The 17,992-nt window shown below is 42.7% G+C and overlaps 1 protein-coding gene across 1 annotated transcript in view; it reads right to left on the bottom strand.

Moving 5' to 3' along the window:
- Positions 1-1,995: 1,995 nt before the first annotated feature.
- Positions 1,996-17,992, bottom strand: part of gtf2ird1 (GTF2I repeat domain containing 1) — a 34,212-nt gene continuing 18,215 nt past the window's right edge. Inside the window, exons 9-27 of the mRNA XM_071519875.1 lie at positions 16,985-17,168; positions 15,324-15,349; positions 14,417-14,543; positions 13,692-13,735; positions 13,321-13,401; positions 12,461-12,592; positions 9,851-9,904; positions 8,881-8,958; positions 7,969-8,152; positions 7,780-7,841; positions 6,240-6,311; positions 5,763-6,030; positions 4,418-4,446; positions 4,272-4,319; positions 4,112-4,189; positions 3,370-3,562; positions 2,701-2,738; positions 2,501-2,610; positions 1,996-2,131 (exon numbers count right to left, since the gene is read on the bottom strand). Coding sequence (XP_071375976.1) covers positions 2,063-2,131; positions 2,501-2,610; positions 2,701-2,738; positions 3,370-3,562; positions 4,112-4,189; positions 4,272-4,319; positions 4,418-4,446; positions 5,763-6,030; positions 6,240-6,311; positions 7,780-7,841; positions 7,969-8,152; positions 8,881-8,958; positions 9,851-9,904; positions 12,461-12,592; positions 13,321-13,401; positions 13,692-13,735; positions 14,417-14,543; positions 15,324-15,349; positions 16,985-17,168 — 1,877 coding nt within the window. The 3' untranslated portion in view covers positions 1,996-2,062. The remainder of the gene's footprint in view (positions 2,132-2,500; positions 2,611-2,700; positions 2,739-3,369; positions 3,563-4,111; positions 4,190-4,271; positions 4,320-4,417; positions 4,447-5,762; positions 6,031-6,239; positions 6,312-7,779; positions 7,842-7,968; positions 8,153-8,880; positions 8,959-9,850; positions 9,905-12,460; positions 12,593-13,320; positions 13,402-13,691; positions 13,736-14,416; positions 14,544-15,323; positions 15,350-16,984; positions 17,169-17,992) is intronic.

Here is a 17,992-nt window from a genome sequence, read left to right as displayed (position 1 = left end):
CACAAGTGTTTCTGTCGAAAAGCTTTGTGTTTTTTAGCACAAGGTCACTGAAACTCCTATAAAAGTAGCAAAGTGAATATATGTTATGTATGCCTAATTGATGGGAAAAGGCAATACTTTGTTGTAAATATGAAAACTCAGTAATAAAACAAAAATAATGTACAAAAAAATTTTAAAAAATGCAAGTCGTGTCCACAAATGCCAGTTCAGGAACATGCATTCAGATACTCATCTAAAGCTGTGTATTTTTAACATTGAACACCGCTCATCATTTGACCATCTGTTGTTATACTTGGGTTTATCGATTCGCCTAATTTGATGAGCAGATGTCTGACGCGCTCACGTGATTCTTCATGTCTTAACGGTCCCCGTGAGAATTCTAGCGGCATTATTTTCGTCACACTAATATCTTATGGTTTGTGCCGCCGCTTATGCGAGACGGGACAAGGTGAAATCGCATAAAGCTCGACGACTTCCAACCTTTTTGTCCCGGGGCGGATCGGATCGGACGGACGGACCGCAGAGAAAAATAACTGACAAAACCTCTGGTCGAGTCGATTCTACAGTGTGACAATCAAGGTCATGAAAGGACGTCTTGATTCAGCAAGACGCGCGAAGCCGGCGGTTAGTGTCTCGCCGCAGCCGCCGGCTTCCAATTCACCTGTGCTCACCTGCATTATTCTGCCCACGATATTGCAGTACAGTTGTTGAACTGAGTCTTGACATGTATGCAAGCAAAATTGAGGAAAAAAAAAAAGTCTGCAATAAAGAAATGATAGTATAAAGGGAGTCGTGTCTCCGTTTGTGGTGTTTGGGTTTAGTCGTGTCTCCTGTATGAGACATGAAAACCCAGAGTGTGTTGGTAAATGTCTAAATGTGTTTCATCCAAGTACTAAGAGACAAATATATTGGTCCAAAATCAACAAAGTTATCCTTTAAAATTTGACACTTGCATGGAAACATAACTGGTGACAACACATGAACCAGAATCTCCGACAAAAAAAAGAACTCGAGCAAAATAAAAAGTGCAAGGCAACACATTTTATTTCAAAGGCCTAATTGGCGTTAAGGTACAGCATATTAAATATCGTTAGTCCAGAGACAGTCATAACACATACCATTCTTTCCTTTACATGTTACATTCAGTTTGACTTTAAATGAGATATTTTACATGTTGTTAATGTGCTGCTAACATAAAAAGTGTGAGGAGGTTTTTTTTTGTTTTGTTTTTTTGTTTTTTTTAACCGAATGTCTCGATTCCAGTGCTGCCGTTACTGCAGGAGGAGAGCTTCGACCTGACTGGAAGGCAAAACTTTCAAGTCCGTTTAGTCTCCTTCGGCTTCCTGATGGCTTGTGTTCGGCCCAAACACCCGGTTAAGACACTTCGTTGTCGGCGTTTGATTTTCTTCCGGCGGTCACCTGTGGGTTCCGAGTCCCACGCTCTACTAGCATCTGTTAGTGTTTTGATAGTTCCTCAAGGAGTCCTATTACAGAATAATGTATTTTACATCCCTGCACATAATGTTATATTTCAATAAATATAATAAATAAAAAGTACAAATATCTGAATATTATGGAACCAGATTGCTATCAAAGACTTGTTGTTTTTTTTTGTCAGTAATACAACCAAAATGTTTCCACGTTGGATCCAACGACCTCGATGGATGGACGCTTTGTAAATGCGAGGGCAAATACATTTTCAATTTCATAAGCTTTGTGAAAACCAATGTTATTGTTATGACCGGTTTTTAATAGGAAAAAAAAACCCCAAAAACATTTGATAGTTGTCTTGCCAGCGGGAGAGACAGAAACAATCAGAGCTTTTGCCCTGTAACATTTCCATCCGCGTACATTCTGTTGCTCCTCGACACTCGGGCCGTCGTTCACAAAGTCAAACCTTCACGTCTCTCTGTTTTCAGTCTGTAGAGTTTTTTTTTTTTTTTTTTTTTTAGTCGTAGCACTCTGGCAAAGTGTTAAGGTTTGATATGGAATAGCAATAAATATCAGTTTGACAAACCCCTCGTTTTTATCCCTTTGCTGTGATGAGAGAGGCTTTCGTCCTTCAGTATTTGACTTTCCCCGGAACTTGCACATTCACACCGCTGTAGTCCACCATGTACATGGGCCATTGCTAGAGGGAGAGGGAGGGGGAGGGGGAGAGGGAGAAGAGACAAAAAAACAAAGGAAACGATAGAGTTAAGTCAAAAAAATTGTTTCATTTGCTTTAAAGTTGCATATTAAAACATAAACCAGTTATAACAAGTCATGTGTTCATGTGGACCTTTCACTTAAAAGTGAATGTAGACAAAAATGTCAGTCTGTTTTGGTTCAAGGTGTTCGGTGTAGCATTTTAACATCAGAGTTCCACTTTGATCTTGTAGTTTTTACCATTAGAATGAAGAACAAAGATCAAACAGAAACAAAACACGGAGCATTCAGGTCCAATATTCCCTTTGAGCTGATAGTTTGGTGACCTATTCTTTTTTTCCCCCCCACCTACCATCACTGGAATCTGATTGGTTGACACCCCCAGGTCGGAGGATACAGGTACTCGGTTGCTCTCCTGGACTCTCTTGCGCTTGCGTCGATTGGTGGAGGCCTCCGTTCCTTCTGGAGACACGAAAGGGAACGGTCTTAACTTCCACTACAGTAGGATTCACGCTAATTCCAATGGATACGAGGGAAATGAGCAGCACCTACCTGTGTTGCAAGCTTGGGTACAGATTTCTGCAAAAGGCCTGTGGGAGAGAAATGACAGAGTATGTCAATCCCAGAAACTCAACTACTGATTCTGGTTTGAATACATTTGCTCAAAAAAATATTCACTCCCCTTGACTTTTTTCCCCCATTATCCCGTACTACAAACTACAAGACTGCAAGCTCAAGGCAGCTCTAGGCAAAAAAAGTGTTTGCACTCATTTCATACATAAATAAACAATCCAAAGCTGACCCGATCAAGCCAAAATTTATGTTAAATGTGAGTTCGACTAACCCCAACGGGCCCAAATGAGTTTGAGCACAGGATCAAACCTTTGCAACTAAATCTGATCAAAATGAAAAGGAAATTCAATATGTGTTTGTGAGGGTATAAAGGTAAAACGATAAAAATTGTGTGTAAAAAAAAAAAAATTTCATTATGGATAAACTGCCTCACGGTCAAAATCTTGTTCAGCATTTTATATCGTATTATTCAGACTTCTTGTTTAGAAGAAGATTTCTGTTTGACATCTGAGGAACTGGATTTAAATCTCCTCCATAAATGAACCATAATGCGCTTGAAGCAAACCCCTGCAAAACCCTAAATTCCCAGCGAGATGTTAAGACAAAGCGTCAAGGGGGGGGGGGGGGGGGGGGGGTCACAGCACTCACTGAAGCTGGCTCTTGATGTTGATGAGGATTTCGTCCCCGGCTTGGAGGATCTTCTCCAGGCACACGACGTCGTAGGTGTTGGGGTTTCGGAAGGGAATGTCGTCCGGGAGGCCGCTGACCTCTACGGACTCGGGACTGGCGCGGATCAGCTTGTACGGGACCACGACGGACCGGTCCAGGCCCAGAGCCTCACCTGAGCCGCGACACAGATAACGTTAACGTCACATATTGACTTTTTGCGCATTTGTAAATATTTTCTGTGAAGTTGAATTTAGGACGGTGTGTGAATATTTTCTAACAATCAATGCAAGTTCTCAGGTGTTTTGCTCTTATAATACCTTCATAGTAGAACTGCCCCAAGAAACAAGAGGTATAATTTATAATACTGACATAATTCTAGTGACAATATGTGCTTATGCTTTATAAAACTGTACATTTATGCCTGCTGCAAAGTCATTTCCACTTTCTACTTAGTGGGCTATTTTTCAGAAACGTAGCCTGGGGGAAATTCTTGTTCATTTAATGCATGGAAACTAACAGCAGCTACCAAGCAGAGGTACATGACAACATCCAGGTGGATAACGATGCTGCTGTCCAACACAGCTTGTTTTTGGTTGATGAACACTTGATTTCCTGAAAATTAATGTTCAGTCTCGGATGTCGCGATATCAATTTTAACCGCCCCCAAAAACGATTAAATCATTTCACACAGTGCCTCACGAAACGACCCATCTGCACGTACCATATTTCTTGTTGAACAGCTCCTTCACTTGCTCGCGAAGGACCACTTTCTCCCCCATACGGTTGATGTCGTCATCATCTGTTAGAGAATTAGTTAATGGCGTGGATTCATGATGCAATTCAGTAACATACTGGATGCTGTTAAATGGTTTGCCACTCACCACTTATTGAGGCATAGGCCTTCTTTAGTAGGGTGATGCGTCGGGGTGCTGATGAAAATAATAGATGAGAGATACGCAGCGTTACAATTGATTGTCCATGCTGAATTGTGTTTGCTTTATCGTGAAAAAGCTGGTGCTGGTCTTACCTGGTTTTGGAATGAGTCCTTGAAAAGGTCTGCAAGGAACAAAGTGGTATGAGGTGTTACTTTTGTTATCATCCCCTAAATATCAGATTGATGTTGAACCATCCAAAAACTAGATCCCACCCCCTCCTCCAATGTTTTCTCCTCATAATAATAATAATTCGTCCTCTCACGCAAAGCTAGCTTGGATGAGGAATGACAAAAAAATGTGACTTTCCCCAGGTTCTACGATTTTTATCAAGCAAAAGGACGACAAGAACATTGTACATCAACGCTATTTGGTTTCCCTGTTCATTCACATGAGAGCTAACCGAGTTTGCCAGGCAGAGAAGAGCGTTTTCTAAAGCTGACAAAGGTTGAGAACTTGTTACATGGTGTTTTTTTGAGAGCCGACTAATCGCTACAAAGAACAGGCAGGGTTTCATGTCATGTAGGCAGCTGACAGTTTACGCCAGAATCCGGCAATGAAAATGGACAAAGTAGATGTGCGAAAAAGTTGGCGGTAACAGCGAAATTTCCCAGAAACTCTGATCATAAAGAATAAGTATGGAGCACGTTGGCTGTGATGCGAGTTTGTCTCAGAGCCGCACTAAGTGCTGTTAGATGATGGCAGCTACTGCGCCGGCTTGTTATGTGCCATCCACTTTCGCAAATTAGCATCATGAAATGCTGTAGAGGCAATGCTTTCTCTACAAAAAAAAAGAGGACGAGCGTGAGCACACCCTTATTCTGATTTCTGAAGGTAAGTGAGGATGTAATTGTCAATTTTGGGGGCATAACGGAAAAGTAATACGAGTAGTGCAACAAATTACTGCTCTAAGGAGGAATAAGTAATGACTAACAAGCAGAGGTGTGACCAAGTCAACTCAAGTCAGTCTCAAGTCTTGAGGCACAAGTCTCAAGTCAAGTCCCAAGTCTGAATGTAGATTATCAAGTCAAGTCCATGTCATTAATATCAAGTCTCAAGTCTAAATGTAGAACACCAATTCAGAACAAATCAAGAGTCCAGTATCAATTTAACATCTTAAAGAAAACTAAATATCTAGGACTTTTTAATGCAATATGGTTTTAATAGGATAAAAACTTGGTAAGAGCATCATGAGTTTGATTTCTATAATCAGTTTCAACTTCAATAAATTCAATCATTCCATACAAATTCAGAAAGCAGAATTTAAATTCAGTCGTCTGCTGGAACAAATCTCATCACTTTCAATCTAAGTCATTTACACAAACCCAAGATCTCAAGTCAAGACTTTAGAAACCTTTTCAAGTCATCAAAGTAGAAGTCAAAGTCAAGTCCCAAGTCACCAGAACCCAAGTCAAGTCCAGTCTCAAGTCTGACCCCCACCTGGTGATGGTGAAGCAGATCTTGTCGGCGACCGCCAGGATGCGCTCCAGGTTCTGGGAGCCGAAGGTGCAGGGCTTCCTGAAGGGGATGCCGGGGGGGAGGCCCTCGATGATGACGGAGCCCGGGTTGCTCTTGATCCTCTTGTAAGGCACTTGGACGGGGTACTTGATGCCCAGCGCCTCGCCGTACTTCCTGTTGAACAGATCCTGGACCTGCTCCCGCAGCGTGTTGGCCAGGTCGATCCTGGACAGCTTGGCCTCCAGGCAGTCTGGGGTTACGGAGACAGAAGGATGAGTTCTTGACTAATTTTTTTTATTTTTTCATCTTTCCACATGTGCCCTCTGATATAATGCGCTTCTTTTAGACGTTGCTGCAGCGTTTGATTTGTTCGATTTTTGTTTCAACCTTCAATGGTATCAAACATGAAGAATTGTTAAGGTGTTTCTTTATGGATATCACTGTGGGTGAATGTGGTACCTGAGAATCCAGGCCTCTTGGATACAACTGCAGGATCCTCTGTTAGTGTGACTGCGTCCTTGGCGTCCAGATCTTTAGAGAAAGATTCACAGGTTAAACTTTGCTTTTTGTTGTTTCCTAAGATTTACTGCTGTATAAAGGAAGCGCTCCAGCTGCTCCTAGTCTCAGCGCCCGTGCTTTGTCACAATAAAAAGGCACAGATATCTGTCGGAAAATCCTTGCAAGGACTTTCCTTTTTATTAGAATAGCTGTATTAAAAATAGCACATGGACTGGATTTCACCTTGCAATTTCAAGAGAGCGGGGACAAAGTGCAAATAGCTTTGAAAAATTACCCTTATAAGCTGGTATAAGCTTCTAGTTGGTGGAATTTTCAGCATACAAGCTTCCTACACATTTTCCTTTCAAAATGTAACACTTTTTTCCAGACTTCAATTCCTTGACTGGCTGTAAAGATTGTTGTTCAGTGTGATGTATGCTGGGTAGTGACTGGGTAAAAATGACTGTCAAATAGGCCATATCATTCTATATCTGGAGATGACTCTTCAAAGCCTCATATACCACACTGTGTGAAATGACTACGGGTTCATGAGAAGTTTTTCCCCATACTTCTCCAGACTTTTGAACTTTCTGCACAAGTTTAAATAATTAAGCATTTGCGAATTTGTTTTGCGCCTCGGTTGCTTGAGATGAGAGTGCGTGAGAGTGTGCGCTAAAAAACAATTATGCAAATCGAGCTGTGGTGCAAACAAGCACCTCAAAAACAGCACCGAGCAAGCAGCTGTTTCAGCCGTAACACTAATCCACCAAAGCTGCCACCCTCGCGCCCTAAAGCCCCTTTATAATTGGAGCGTTCTCCGATGTGATCTGAGATTCTGGGATGGGAAACCCTCTGCCCTGCTGGTGATGAGGCACGTGTCTTGCAGCGATGATGGTTGGTGTTGCAAAGTGAATTGAGAGCACGGCCTTGCCCGCAAATAAATAGATTTACATACAATTTACATACGTATGACCATGGCGGGGGTGAAAAGAGCACCATCAGCCAGTTTTCACTGTGCAGTAGGGATGGGATGATATGCTTATCTCACGATTCAATACGCGATATGGGGTTCACGATTCAATACAACCACGATACGATGTATTAAATAAAAGTTTAACAACAAAGTGTTTTTTTCTGATCCACAACTCTTTCTAGAAATGGTTTTAGCTCGCTAGAATGTAAACAACAATTTCAAAATGTCATTACAAAGTGACAATAATATAATTAGGATGGAGAGCTTGTGAAATTGTGATGGTCAAGCTGTCTCATTTGTGATTACTACAGCAGAATAAAATGTAACTAATATCGCGATTCATTTTTCTGCCCCACGATACGTATTGTCACATTTTTGTATCGCGATATATTGCATTTCGATATATCGTCCCATCCCTAGTTTAGATTGTTTCTAACCTTGGTTTCCACCATACATTTTCAATTATCAATGTGTGTATCCATTATGGATTCATGCCAAAAATCCACTGGAGGTGTAGGATGGAGGTACCTGAGTCACAGGCGGGGATGGAAGGCATCTCTTGTTTTACTTGCTCAGTTAACAGCTCGGGCCTGGAGACAAACAGAGACAAGACTTGTTGCAGCACATTGCCTGAATCTCTATATAAAAGTGTCACATCTTTGTGAGTGGACTGTCCTGGTTAACTGAGCGTATTAAGTCTCACCCGCTTGCTCTCACCTTTTGATGACGAACTGGATGTGAGTGCTGACAGCCAGGATCTTGCGCAGTTTGGCCGCTCCGAAGCAGTTGGGCCTCCGGAGGGCGATTCCCTCCGGCAGCCCGGTGACGTACAGGTCCTCTGGGTACATCTGGAACTTGGAGTACGGGACCTTGGCTGGTTCAGGTAGGCCCAGAGCTTCAGCTGGAGGGAAAAGGAGAGGGGAGGAAGACAGGAGAACAGAGTGCAATGTATCACCACGCTAGAATAATAATACTGCTTTGTCATTTGCTTTTTTTTGGCTCGAGAGTTGAAAATACCAGTTGGTAGGGGGAGGGGGAGGGGGAGATGGAAAGAGGGGGGGGGGGGACACTGCTGTAAACTGGCATTCAAAGCATCAGCGAGATCTTTGTGATTAAACTGGACTATTTGCATATCCAGAGCCCCATCATAAATCCTGTTCGTTTATCACCCTCCGGTAGCAGATAGGAGTGGATGCAGATTATTATTCAAAAGTTTGCAACGGTATTAGAGTGGCATCAACACAGCCACCACTCCCCAACTGTGAAAACAAAACCGCTCTCAGGCTATAACTTAATATTTACAAGGTAGCTCGCGACAGCCGAGTCAATGGCGTTTCTCGTCTTCCCTTCATCGGATGTGTTCTATGAGCCATTCAAAAATCCTTATGATATTTTCTTCCTGTTCCAGAACTGCAGTTGAGAAGTTTTAGGTGGACAGAAAATGTGAGTATTAACTTCTTGGACACAGGCAACATTAAAATAGACTATTAAAACTTCACTTTTTTACTGTACATGGATAAAACTTTATGTACATGTTAGGGTGCGCAATTGTGGCGGTGATAAAAGCCTCATAGCAAAATTGATGGGCCTCCCATAATTTCCTTCCCCCATATGAGAGAGGTAGCTTACCATACTTAATGCTGAATAGGCTTTCCACTTGTCTCCGAAGCTGGAGGATCATTTCACCGATGTCCTCCACCAGACTCCCTGTTGAACCAGTGAGACCATTGTGATTGTGTTGCGTGTTAAATCACCACTGAGGCTACAGAACTAATTAACATGGAAAAGCAGCAGAGCAAAGATGGATGGTCCCTTGAAGTAGATGAGACCAAATGCCACAAATGATTTAATTTATTGGTTAGCACTAGAACTAACAGTGCAACAGGTGTCAATACCAAGTGTCGCAAATGTCATAATTACACATTAACGATACAAACAAGGGGGTAAATATGGCAGGGAAAGTCAGGATTTCTATGATACTTGTCAACAACTGATGGCAGATGTGATGATTTTTTAGATGTGTTTATAAGTAAGATTTATCACCCCATATGTACAATACCAAATTCATTTAAAGACCCTATGGAATGGCATCTTTACTCCCTTGATTTGATGTTTTCCCTGGTGAAACAGGATGTTGGGGCGGCACATAATGCAGGGAGGGATTCAAAAGTCTCAACCAATGGAATATGAGTCAGGGAGAGAAAGGCAAGGCAATTTTATTTGATGGGAGGGGTGAGGAGGGGCAGGATTGTTCAAAAATATGATGGTTTTATTGGTTAGAAATGAATATTTATGCGTCCTGGTGCAGCATGAGGTCACCATGAAAGATGCACGTTTTCCGGGAAGTAAAAGTAATGGGAGTTCATTTCATGGGGACTTTAAAGACTCTATAAAAAGTATGTGTCTCTAGGGTCGTGGGTGGAGTGTTTGTAGGTCGGTTGTATTAGGCCAGTCTAGGTCAAAAGTATGAAGGTAATATACTGCAAAGATGGATATAGCAGCAAGCATGCAAAATACATTGGATTCAGCAAAACATAAACTAAATTAAAACTTCAACTAAATTAGCTTCTAGCACTGTGTGGTATATGTTCTACTGTACCTTCAGAGGATCTTCTGATGGCCTGGGTGGCTGCGCTGGGTGACAGAGCTTCAGCTGCAAGACGCCAGGAAAACGTTAGTGCATCAGACACACAACTGCTTTCAAAAACTTCCAAAAAGTTACTTCATCAGATCGCATCAGATATAGCATAACCAAAACTTAATATAATCCAACTATACAAAGGAGAATGTCTTCGTGGTTTATACTGAGCTTGAGAGAAACATTTTCAGTGGCTTTATTGCAAAAGAGTTTTTGCTTCACCAAATTGAAAGTATTCCCAAACTACATATATAGATGTATACACAATAATATGCTATCTCACCGACAAACTCTTTCTTGCTAATATGAAATGCAGAGTGCTTTTTAATTTGTGTTCAGCAATAGGCTAGACAGAGAAATGGAATTGAATGAATATTAACCTAATGACTGCAAAATAGCTTGTATTTCCACCTTAAATGTTATGTTGTCGATTAATGTTAATCATATTCTCGAAAACCATTTGTGAATAATAGATGTTTTTCGTCTAGGAAAAGAATGCCTTGCATTGCCGAGTTCTGTCATTTTCCTGTATTTATAGTGTCTTTGTGCTCTCCCTGTCGAGGGAGCAAACACACCACTGCAGGAGGGAGACAGTTTTTATCGTATGGCGCCACTTCAGCGCCAAATCTTGGGAGAAAACAAAGTACTTCTGAGCAAAAAGGAATCCCTGACAAGATAATGGAAACGAGAAGACTGCGAGACTCAATTTATTCCACCCTATGGAAGCGTGTCTGCTTGAATGTCGGATCCTGGGTATGCACACGCATCTACAATTACACAGCTGCTCTCCAAGACGATTCATAGTCGGTCTACCAGCAGCTTACACCAGGAAACTAAACTAAAGATGATATATAGACTCTTTAGCGCTCCAGCTGACTGTCAGAATGGAAGCAGCATGGATGGAAGCGGGCGCAAATGGACGCTCTCATTTCCCAATGTTCCTCTCTGTGCCCGGCTTGTGAGGAAGAACCCCCGGCTCGCGAACAGACAACATGGCCACTGTGCCAAGCGAGAGAGCGGCTAAACATGCAGCTCACAAACAGAGCGACCCACCTCGCATGTGAATAACCTGAACGAGGGAGCGCAGTCCGCCGTTTTACATCGGGACAAAAATGTGCAAGAAAGTCAAGGGAGGCCGATACTTCAGAACAGTGAATAAGACTGAACGTCACATTTACTGCACTTACCTTCGTTTTTTTTCCTTTAGTGGTCATTTGTGAAAGAAAAGAAAACTTAAACAAAGCACAATCAAATCAATAAAATAAAGCAAAAAAGCCAGCTGGCTGTTATGTCCAAGACCACTTGAGTAGAGTCTTTTGTTCTCGAGATAATAGATGGAAATCAAACAATAAGAGGGCACTGCATTAAAACAGAACAGAACTGGCCTCATTTATCGGCTGGCTCCAGTCGAATTCTCTAATACGCTTTTGCTTTGGATTTTTTTTTGTTCTCTTACTTTCAACCGCTGCGGGCTCTGCTTGCTTTACACTTAGAACTTACATGCACAGACATCAGAGATAAATCTCTTTATTTTTCCATGTGTCTTACTCACAGAGAAGGACCGCTTTAAGGCCAAAGAGCCTTTTGCAAAAGTGCGAGACAGGCAAGTCAAACCATTAAATTCTTCTGTGAAAGACTGAACTATCCACCATGCACTTGTTGTGGAAAAATATAATGTATAATGTATGTATAGTGTAATGTATAAATAATAATGTAGTGTGCATGACTCAGGCTTTGTAGCAGTCAAATCCAGCCATACAAAAAAAACAAAAACAAACCATTTCCCTACTGATCTCCAAACTTGTTCGATAAATGAGGCCCAGTGAAGTTTAGAAAGACAATTTGGTCTACTCAAATGTTCTTAGTAACCTTACTCTAGTTGCCTATGGTGTAATGGACAGAGCTGTTCTCAGTCTACGGAGTGTACTGTGTTAGATGGGAGCTAGGAGTGGGGGGTCTCCAGGGGATTTTTGAGGAGCAGTAACTAATTCTAACCAGGTCCGGGCTGCAGGACTAGAGGATAATGAAACTCCAAATCTGGAAATGTGCACAATGAATCGGTCTCCAAAATTTGAAACGGCACAATCACCAGATAAGAATTTGAGGTTTGCACACTGGCATAGCGATAATGGTGACTAAGAAAGCAAACTGATACACCGTGCCTTTTTCCAGATGAGAGCTGGTGTTTGTGTTGTTGGACTGGGGGGGGGGGGGGGAGAAGAGCTAGTCGGAGTCGGGTGGTGGGGGGGTTTATAAAGGTCGGGGGGAGTTGGATACTAAGTGGCTGGGGAGGGGGTCGGAGGAGAGGGAGGTGACGGAGGAGTGGAAGAGGGAGTATCTAAGAAAAAGTGGTTTTCATACGTGTGGCGGCTTATTTAGCTCCCTAAAAAACGGCCAGAGCGTGAGCCGGAGCCGGAGCCGGCAGCGGCGGCGGGGGCGGGCGCCGGGGCGGAGCCGGGGTGGCCGTGAGGTGGGGGCCGGCGTTCCGGGAGCTGCGGTGTGGAAGAGGAGGAGGAGGAGGTGGTGGTGGTGGGTGAAACGGGGGCGGGGGCCGGGCGGGGCTGAGGTTACCTGCGTGGTTCTCTCCCGCGGGGTGGTGGGGGGCGGAGGGCGAGGCCGTGGCTGGACACGCCGCCGCCGCCGCCGCCGCCGCCACCGGCTCGGCCACAGGCTCGCTGGGCTCCTCCCCGCTCACACTGGCATCTGGAGAAACAAGCGCACACTTTTTTTTATTTTTACACGTTCTTTTTTTCTGTGTTGGATTGCATACAAAAGGAGAGCAACAGGAAAAACCAGGTTGCAGGGGGAGTTTAAACATTGATGTAGTAATGAACTTATCCTGCTGCCCCAGAGTAACCTTAAGAGTGTCAAGAGAGTGTTGAGAGTCAAGGCTGTAAACATGATGTAATATTAACACAGGCACTAAGGCAAGGCCAAAAATATCGCATCTTATTTTGTTTACAACCTGAAAATTGCTCGGCTCAATACTTTCAACTTAAGGCACTATTGGAATACAGAGGAGCATTCATTTATGGACTAAAAAACTAAACCAGAGTTTCCACTCGAATCGGGGTGAGTAGATAATGACTGAATTTTCATTTTTGGGTGAACTATTCCTTTAAGAAGGGACCAATCACCATAAAATAGTATTGAAAAGAACCAGAGTTATAGTTGGGACGAAGTAGGATGGATGTGAGTTGAATCCATGAACCAAATGTGGAGGTGTAACGGCTGTTTCGGCTATTTCCCCATACAACAGTCTTGCTAATGAAACCATAGTCAATTGCCTTGGAAAGCCTGAGATATTGGACTTCTGACACTGTACCGCAGACCTGTCGTCTTTTTAAAAAATGGTGCTTCTGGAGATTCCTTTTAGTTTAACAAGTGAACAATTTCCAAAGCTAATGCTTGCAGTGCATGCACTCACTTACCTGGCACTGTAACTTGAATGATTTCCCCATCTGGAGGCTCTGTTTTAATCCTTTTCAAAGGAATGCAATCTCCTGAGGGACCTGGGGGGGGGGGGGGATTGAACAGTTCACTCTGTAAACGTTCAGTTAGTGTGTAGCGGTGGGTTTTATGACTGTGTTTAATATGTTGAAGTGGGTGATAGAGGGTGTTTCACATGACTGGACTGCCTGAACAGGCGATGGGAAACATTCTTTAGTGATTTCAGAGGCCTGTTACGCATTACTGTGAAACTTGGATCTGTTGCCCAGGGGTCGAATATGGTCATAACAAGGGGCATTAAGTTGTATAATGTAGAAAATCATTGAAAATCATTGTATTTCTTTGCACTTACCTGCTTCACAATCCGCCAAGGGACTCACACAAGCACTCGTTGATCTGTGAAATGAAATGAAAATATTAATGTAACTGCCAAAATAAAAAAAATGCTGAGGCGTATGATGTTTACTGAATGCAAGTGTGCATCTTCCATCATGGCTTAGGTCCACTAAACCCCTTAGAATTTTTTTGGAACACAAAATGGGTCGTTGGCCTAATACTGGTGACTTATTAAGACACTAATGACTTCCTTGTATTGTGATAGTTACCTGTAAAACCAAGTTAACCAAGCATGAATGAAGCATGAGGAATTTCTTTAAATAGAACCCTGTCAGTTGAACTGATGTGAGAAGGACCGTTCAGTCCTTTCTACTATTAGCATTTCACCGTTTTCTCTCACCACCACGTGATGCATAACCTGAGTCTACTACAGGTGACATCACAGGAAATTGAGAAGAACTCCGTAAATGAGGCCAAATGAAAGCATGAAGTAGACCACTGGGGCTCCTGTTTGTAATTATGCGAGAATTATGTTTATCAGAGCTTGTTTCACAGTGGCATATTAATGAAAAACTCCTTCAAGCAGCATCTTTAAACTGCAGCTTAATTCAGATACGCACTGTGACTGTTGCTGGTTAGAAATGCAATAGGAAGTGGCTGCACAACGCTGGTTTCAACTCGGTAAATTACTAAGGCGGAGGGGGGTTATACTGCTATACTGTGTGAGGGTTGTTTTCTGACCTGCTGCTGTGAGGATTGCTGACCAGCTCCAGTGTGGTGGGCGGGACGCTGAGATTGTCAGGGAAGCTGTCTTCGGCCATGGAGCCCAGGTCATGCTTGCCCTCCTCCCTGGCAACCTTGCCAGCAGCTTCGACAAACAACAAGGCAGAGGAGATAAGCCAAACACTGCATCCCATTAGCGAGAAACATGTCTGGGGTGTGAATACATAAATAAGGACCTGACAGCAGGGTTTTCTGTTAGCCAATTACTGTCTTTTACTGGTAAAGACTCTGACACAAATCAGGCGCACATAATATCTGGTAAGAATTTCCACCCAAAGCACACATGGAATGTTATCTCCGTAATTATTTTTCGCCCTAAGCTCGTCTACTAGAGATGTAGATCTTCACGACTGCTTTTCATGAAAAGGGAAACAACCACTAACATGAACAAAAATCATTCATTAATACTTCTTTTTTCCTGAAAAGATCCTATTAAAATATATACTGTGAATTTAGGTCATAAAGATAAAAAATCATTTAGGACAGATCAGAAAAGGTGGGTAAACTATTCTATTCTAGAAACTCTGTTATTATTCTATAAATAAAAAAGCAGATAAACTGAGTTTAGCTGGTTTATCCTTCACTCCATCCCTGGCAGAGATAATATATGAGCAGATTTTTTCCCAGTTGCCTGACAGACTGAAATCTCTCCTGACATTTGCCCGTCGCCAGATTCTTCCTAGCAGAAACCCTGCATTTCCAGACAGAATGGCAAACCTACTCGTATCATATTGAGGCACCGAGTGGGAAGGTGCAAAGAGATAGATCAGCGGTATTTTATTAATGAGGCCAAAGCACAGCTCTTATGCGTGAGAGGACGGCATTAAAAATGTCAGTAAAGTAAACAAAATTAATCACGTCTTACCAGTGAAAATCCTTTCATCAAACATTCTGGAATATAAAAGAAAGGAGAACGAGCCATTAGTCACCAAGTTCAAAGACTGTCTTAGCTCTCGGGGCGGAAAGCATGATGCAAACGCCGCACATGTGGAGGAACAAAGCCGGCTGCAGGCAGATGGTGAACGATGGTAAGACTCCAATCAAAATGGTGTCGCACATTAACAGCTCTTTAAACAATCAATCTAGAGGTAATTCAGTTAGTTAGGTCAGTGGTTCTCAACGGGGGGTCCGGGGACCACCAGGGGGTCCTTGAGGGGGTTCCAGGAGGTCCCCAGCAAACTGATGAATTGTTAAACTTCAGCATTATTTCATTTACAAGAAGTTAACATGGTTAGAGAATGTAGAAGAATGACTGTTTTGATCATAGTTTCTCTGTTATCTCTCTACCTGCAATACAGTCAGTCATGGGATTCTGGACAAAATCATATCTGACAATAAAAATATTCTCAGATTTGAGTCGGAGAGACAAAATCTCAACAAATGGGGGTCCGTGGCCCTTATGTGGGCTAAATTAGGGGTCCTTGATATGAAAAAGGTTGAGAATCACTGAGTTAGGTAGTCGACCACCTGACTGCATAGCCTAACTTTACATTTTTGAGCCATTATTTAAAAAAAAAAAAAACAGTCAATATCCAGTTTTCAGTAGTAACAGCAGACTCTTTACCTGTATTTGACACTGAGCTACTCCTGACCTAGAAAGCGAACGGTGCTGTCACATTAGTCACCATCTGGACACGGTTAATGGAGTGACTGTGGCTTTCCCTAACCAAATGTCAACCAAGCACCTGAGCAGAGCGGCCCCCCGGAAAAGACAATCAAAACCCTCAGCGGGGCCCGCGTCTGCAGCATCTCTCAATGACAATGAGAATGTGATGTAATTTTGAATTAATCACATTTTCAATCTTTCCTAATTGTATTAACACTAATGAGCTGCCTGCAGGATTCGTTGAAAGATGTGTTATCTGAAACAAGGCATGGTGCCTCATTTAAATTAGCTTAAACAAATGGATAGGGGAGCGCCATAACGTTCGTGCAATATGCCGGCACGGGGGAAGTCATTTGGGACGAGGATGAGTGGAAGCGGTTTACTCGTCAGCGGGGCGTTTCCAGCGGGCTGGGAGAAACAGAGAACTTGAGCTGACACATGATACGGGCTGGCTTGGTTGGTATTTCCCTATCTTTTCGAAAGGAAGTACTATGCAATAAGAGTTTGGTAGTTTCCTTGGAATGGATGAAGTGGTAAAGAAAAAAAAGATGAGTAAATGACCTCCAGTCGGTGACCAGCATAAGGCAAGCAACCACCAAAATTAACAAAAATCAATAATACTTTCAGAACAGCATTTTCTTTGTCCTTAAAAAAACATATGACTCATATGACCAGTTTCATACAATGAATGTATGTTAAAGACCGATATCAGCCTAAAAAGGTGGGTAGACTATTCTGCAAATACAAACAGATGGATACATGTGGTTGACATGTTTGACACTGGAACAGAGAGGGAAATTTGATTCTGTCCAACAACTAAGATCACCCTAACAATATTGTACAAGGAGTAAACCAGTTTGCAAGCAACCCCAGGCTTCTCCACTCTTTCCCTCCGTAATGGCGAGCTTGAATCGGCTTACCGCTTGACTATGAAGCGGATGCCGTGGCGCTCGTCCAGGATGCGTTTGAGCTTGGGAACCCCGTAGGTGCAGGGCCTCTTGAAGGGGATCTGGTCGGGGATGCCGATGATCTCCACCGCCCCCGGGTCACACGCTATCTTGCGGTAGGGCACAGGGACCATGTGATCCAGACCCAGGGCCTCGGCTGGAGACAAGAGAGCGGTAAGACACCGGGCTTTATGGAATAATGCTGTGATGCTGCTGATAAAGAATGCAATTTAGACGTTCCCTTAAGCTCTGCGTGGTGGTGCTATGTTTAGATGAGAGCTTTATGTAAATGAAGTCCAACTAGATAGCAAATAGATATTAGAGAAATTTGAAGACGGATGCTGTGGGACGTTGGATGAAAGTATTTGTGCAAACAGACCCCAAGAACCATAATGTGGAAACACTTTTCTTTTCAATTTGTGGAATATGGTTTCTAATATCTATCCTAGCCAATGGCTCATCACTGCAAAACGATGCATCTGGATTAAACCTGTTATGCTTGCACGCATACTTGCAGTAATCGGCTGTATTTTTTTCCCCCTACTGTACTTCTCTTCAGACTTTATCTTTATATGAATTTAAATATTGGTTACGAAAATGTATTATGTGTATCACACACAGGAAACAACTGAGTAAACTACCTGCATGTATTGCATGCAGGCTAACAGACTATGTAGAGCTAAGTTAAATGTGTATTGATGGCAGCATTTTTTATGGAGGATAATATTCAAAACGGTGGTTTTGACAGCTCCCTCTGTACTTAGTGTATCTTCTAGAAGGTATGCCAAAGTCACAGTTTAAGGTACACTAGACTAAAAGGAACCAATTTAGCAGGTAATGAGAAATATGAATAATTCATGACCAGATGTTTCATCACCGAGGGGTGGACAATCAAACCAACGCACTGACCCTAACCCACCTATGACCAAGGATACTAGAAGAGGCAGAGATACCTAAGTCTGTCTAAATTGTGCCCTAGGT

This window comes from Centroberyx affinis, unplaced genomic scaffold (genome assembly GCF_046629955.1).
Source record: "Centroberyx affinis isolate AG114_WGS23_722 - 3 ecotype Tasmania unplaced genomic scaffold, CSIRO-AGI_Caff_v1 ptg000747l_1, whole genome shotgun sequence".
Lineage (NCBI taxonomy): Eukaryota > Metazoa > Chordata > Actinopteri > Beryciformes > Berycidae > Centroberyx > Centroberyx affinis.
The sequence above is the reverse complement of the archived record's forward strand: the minus strand, read 5'-3'. Positions and strand labels throughout refer to the sequence as shown.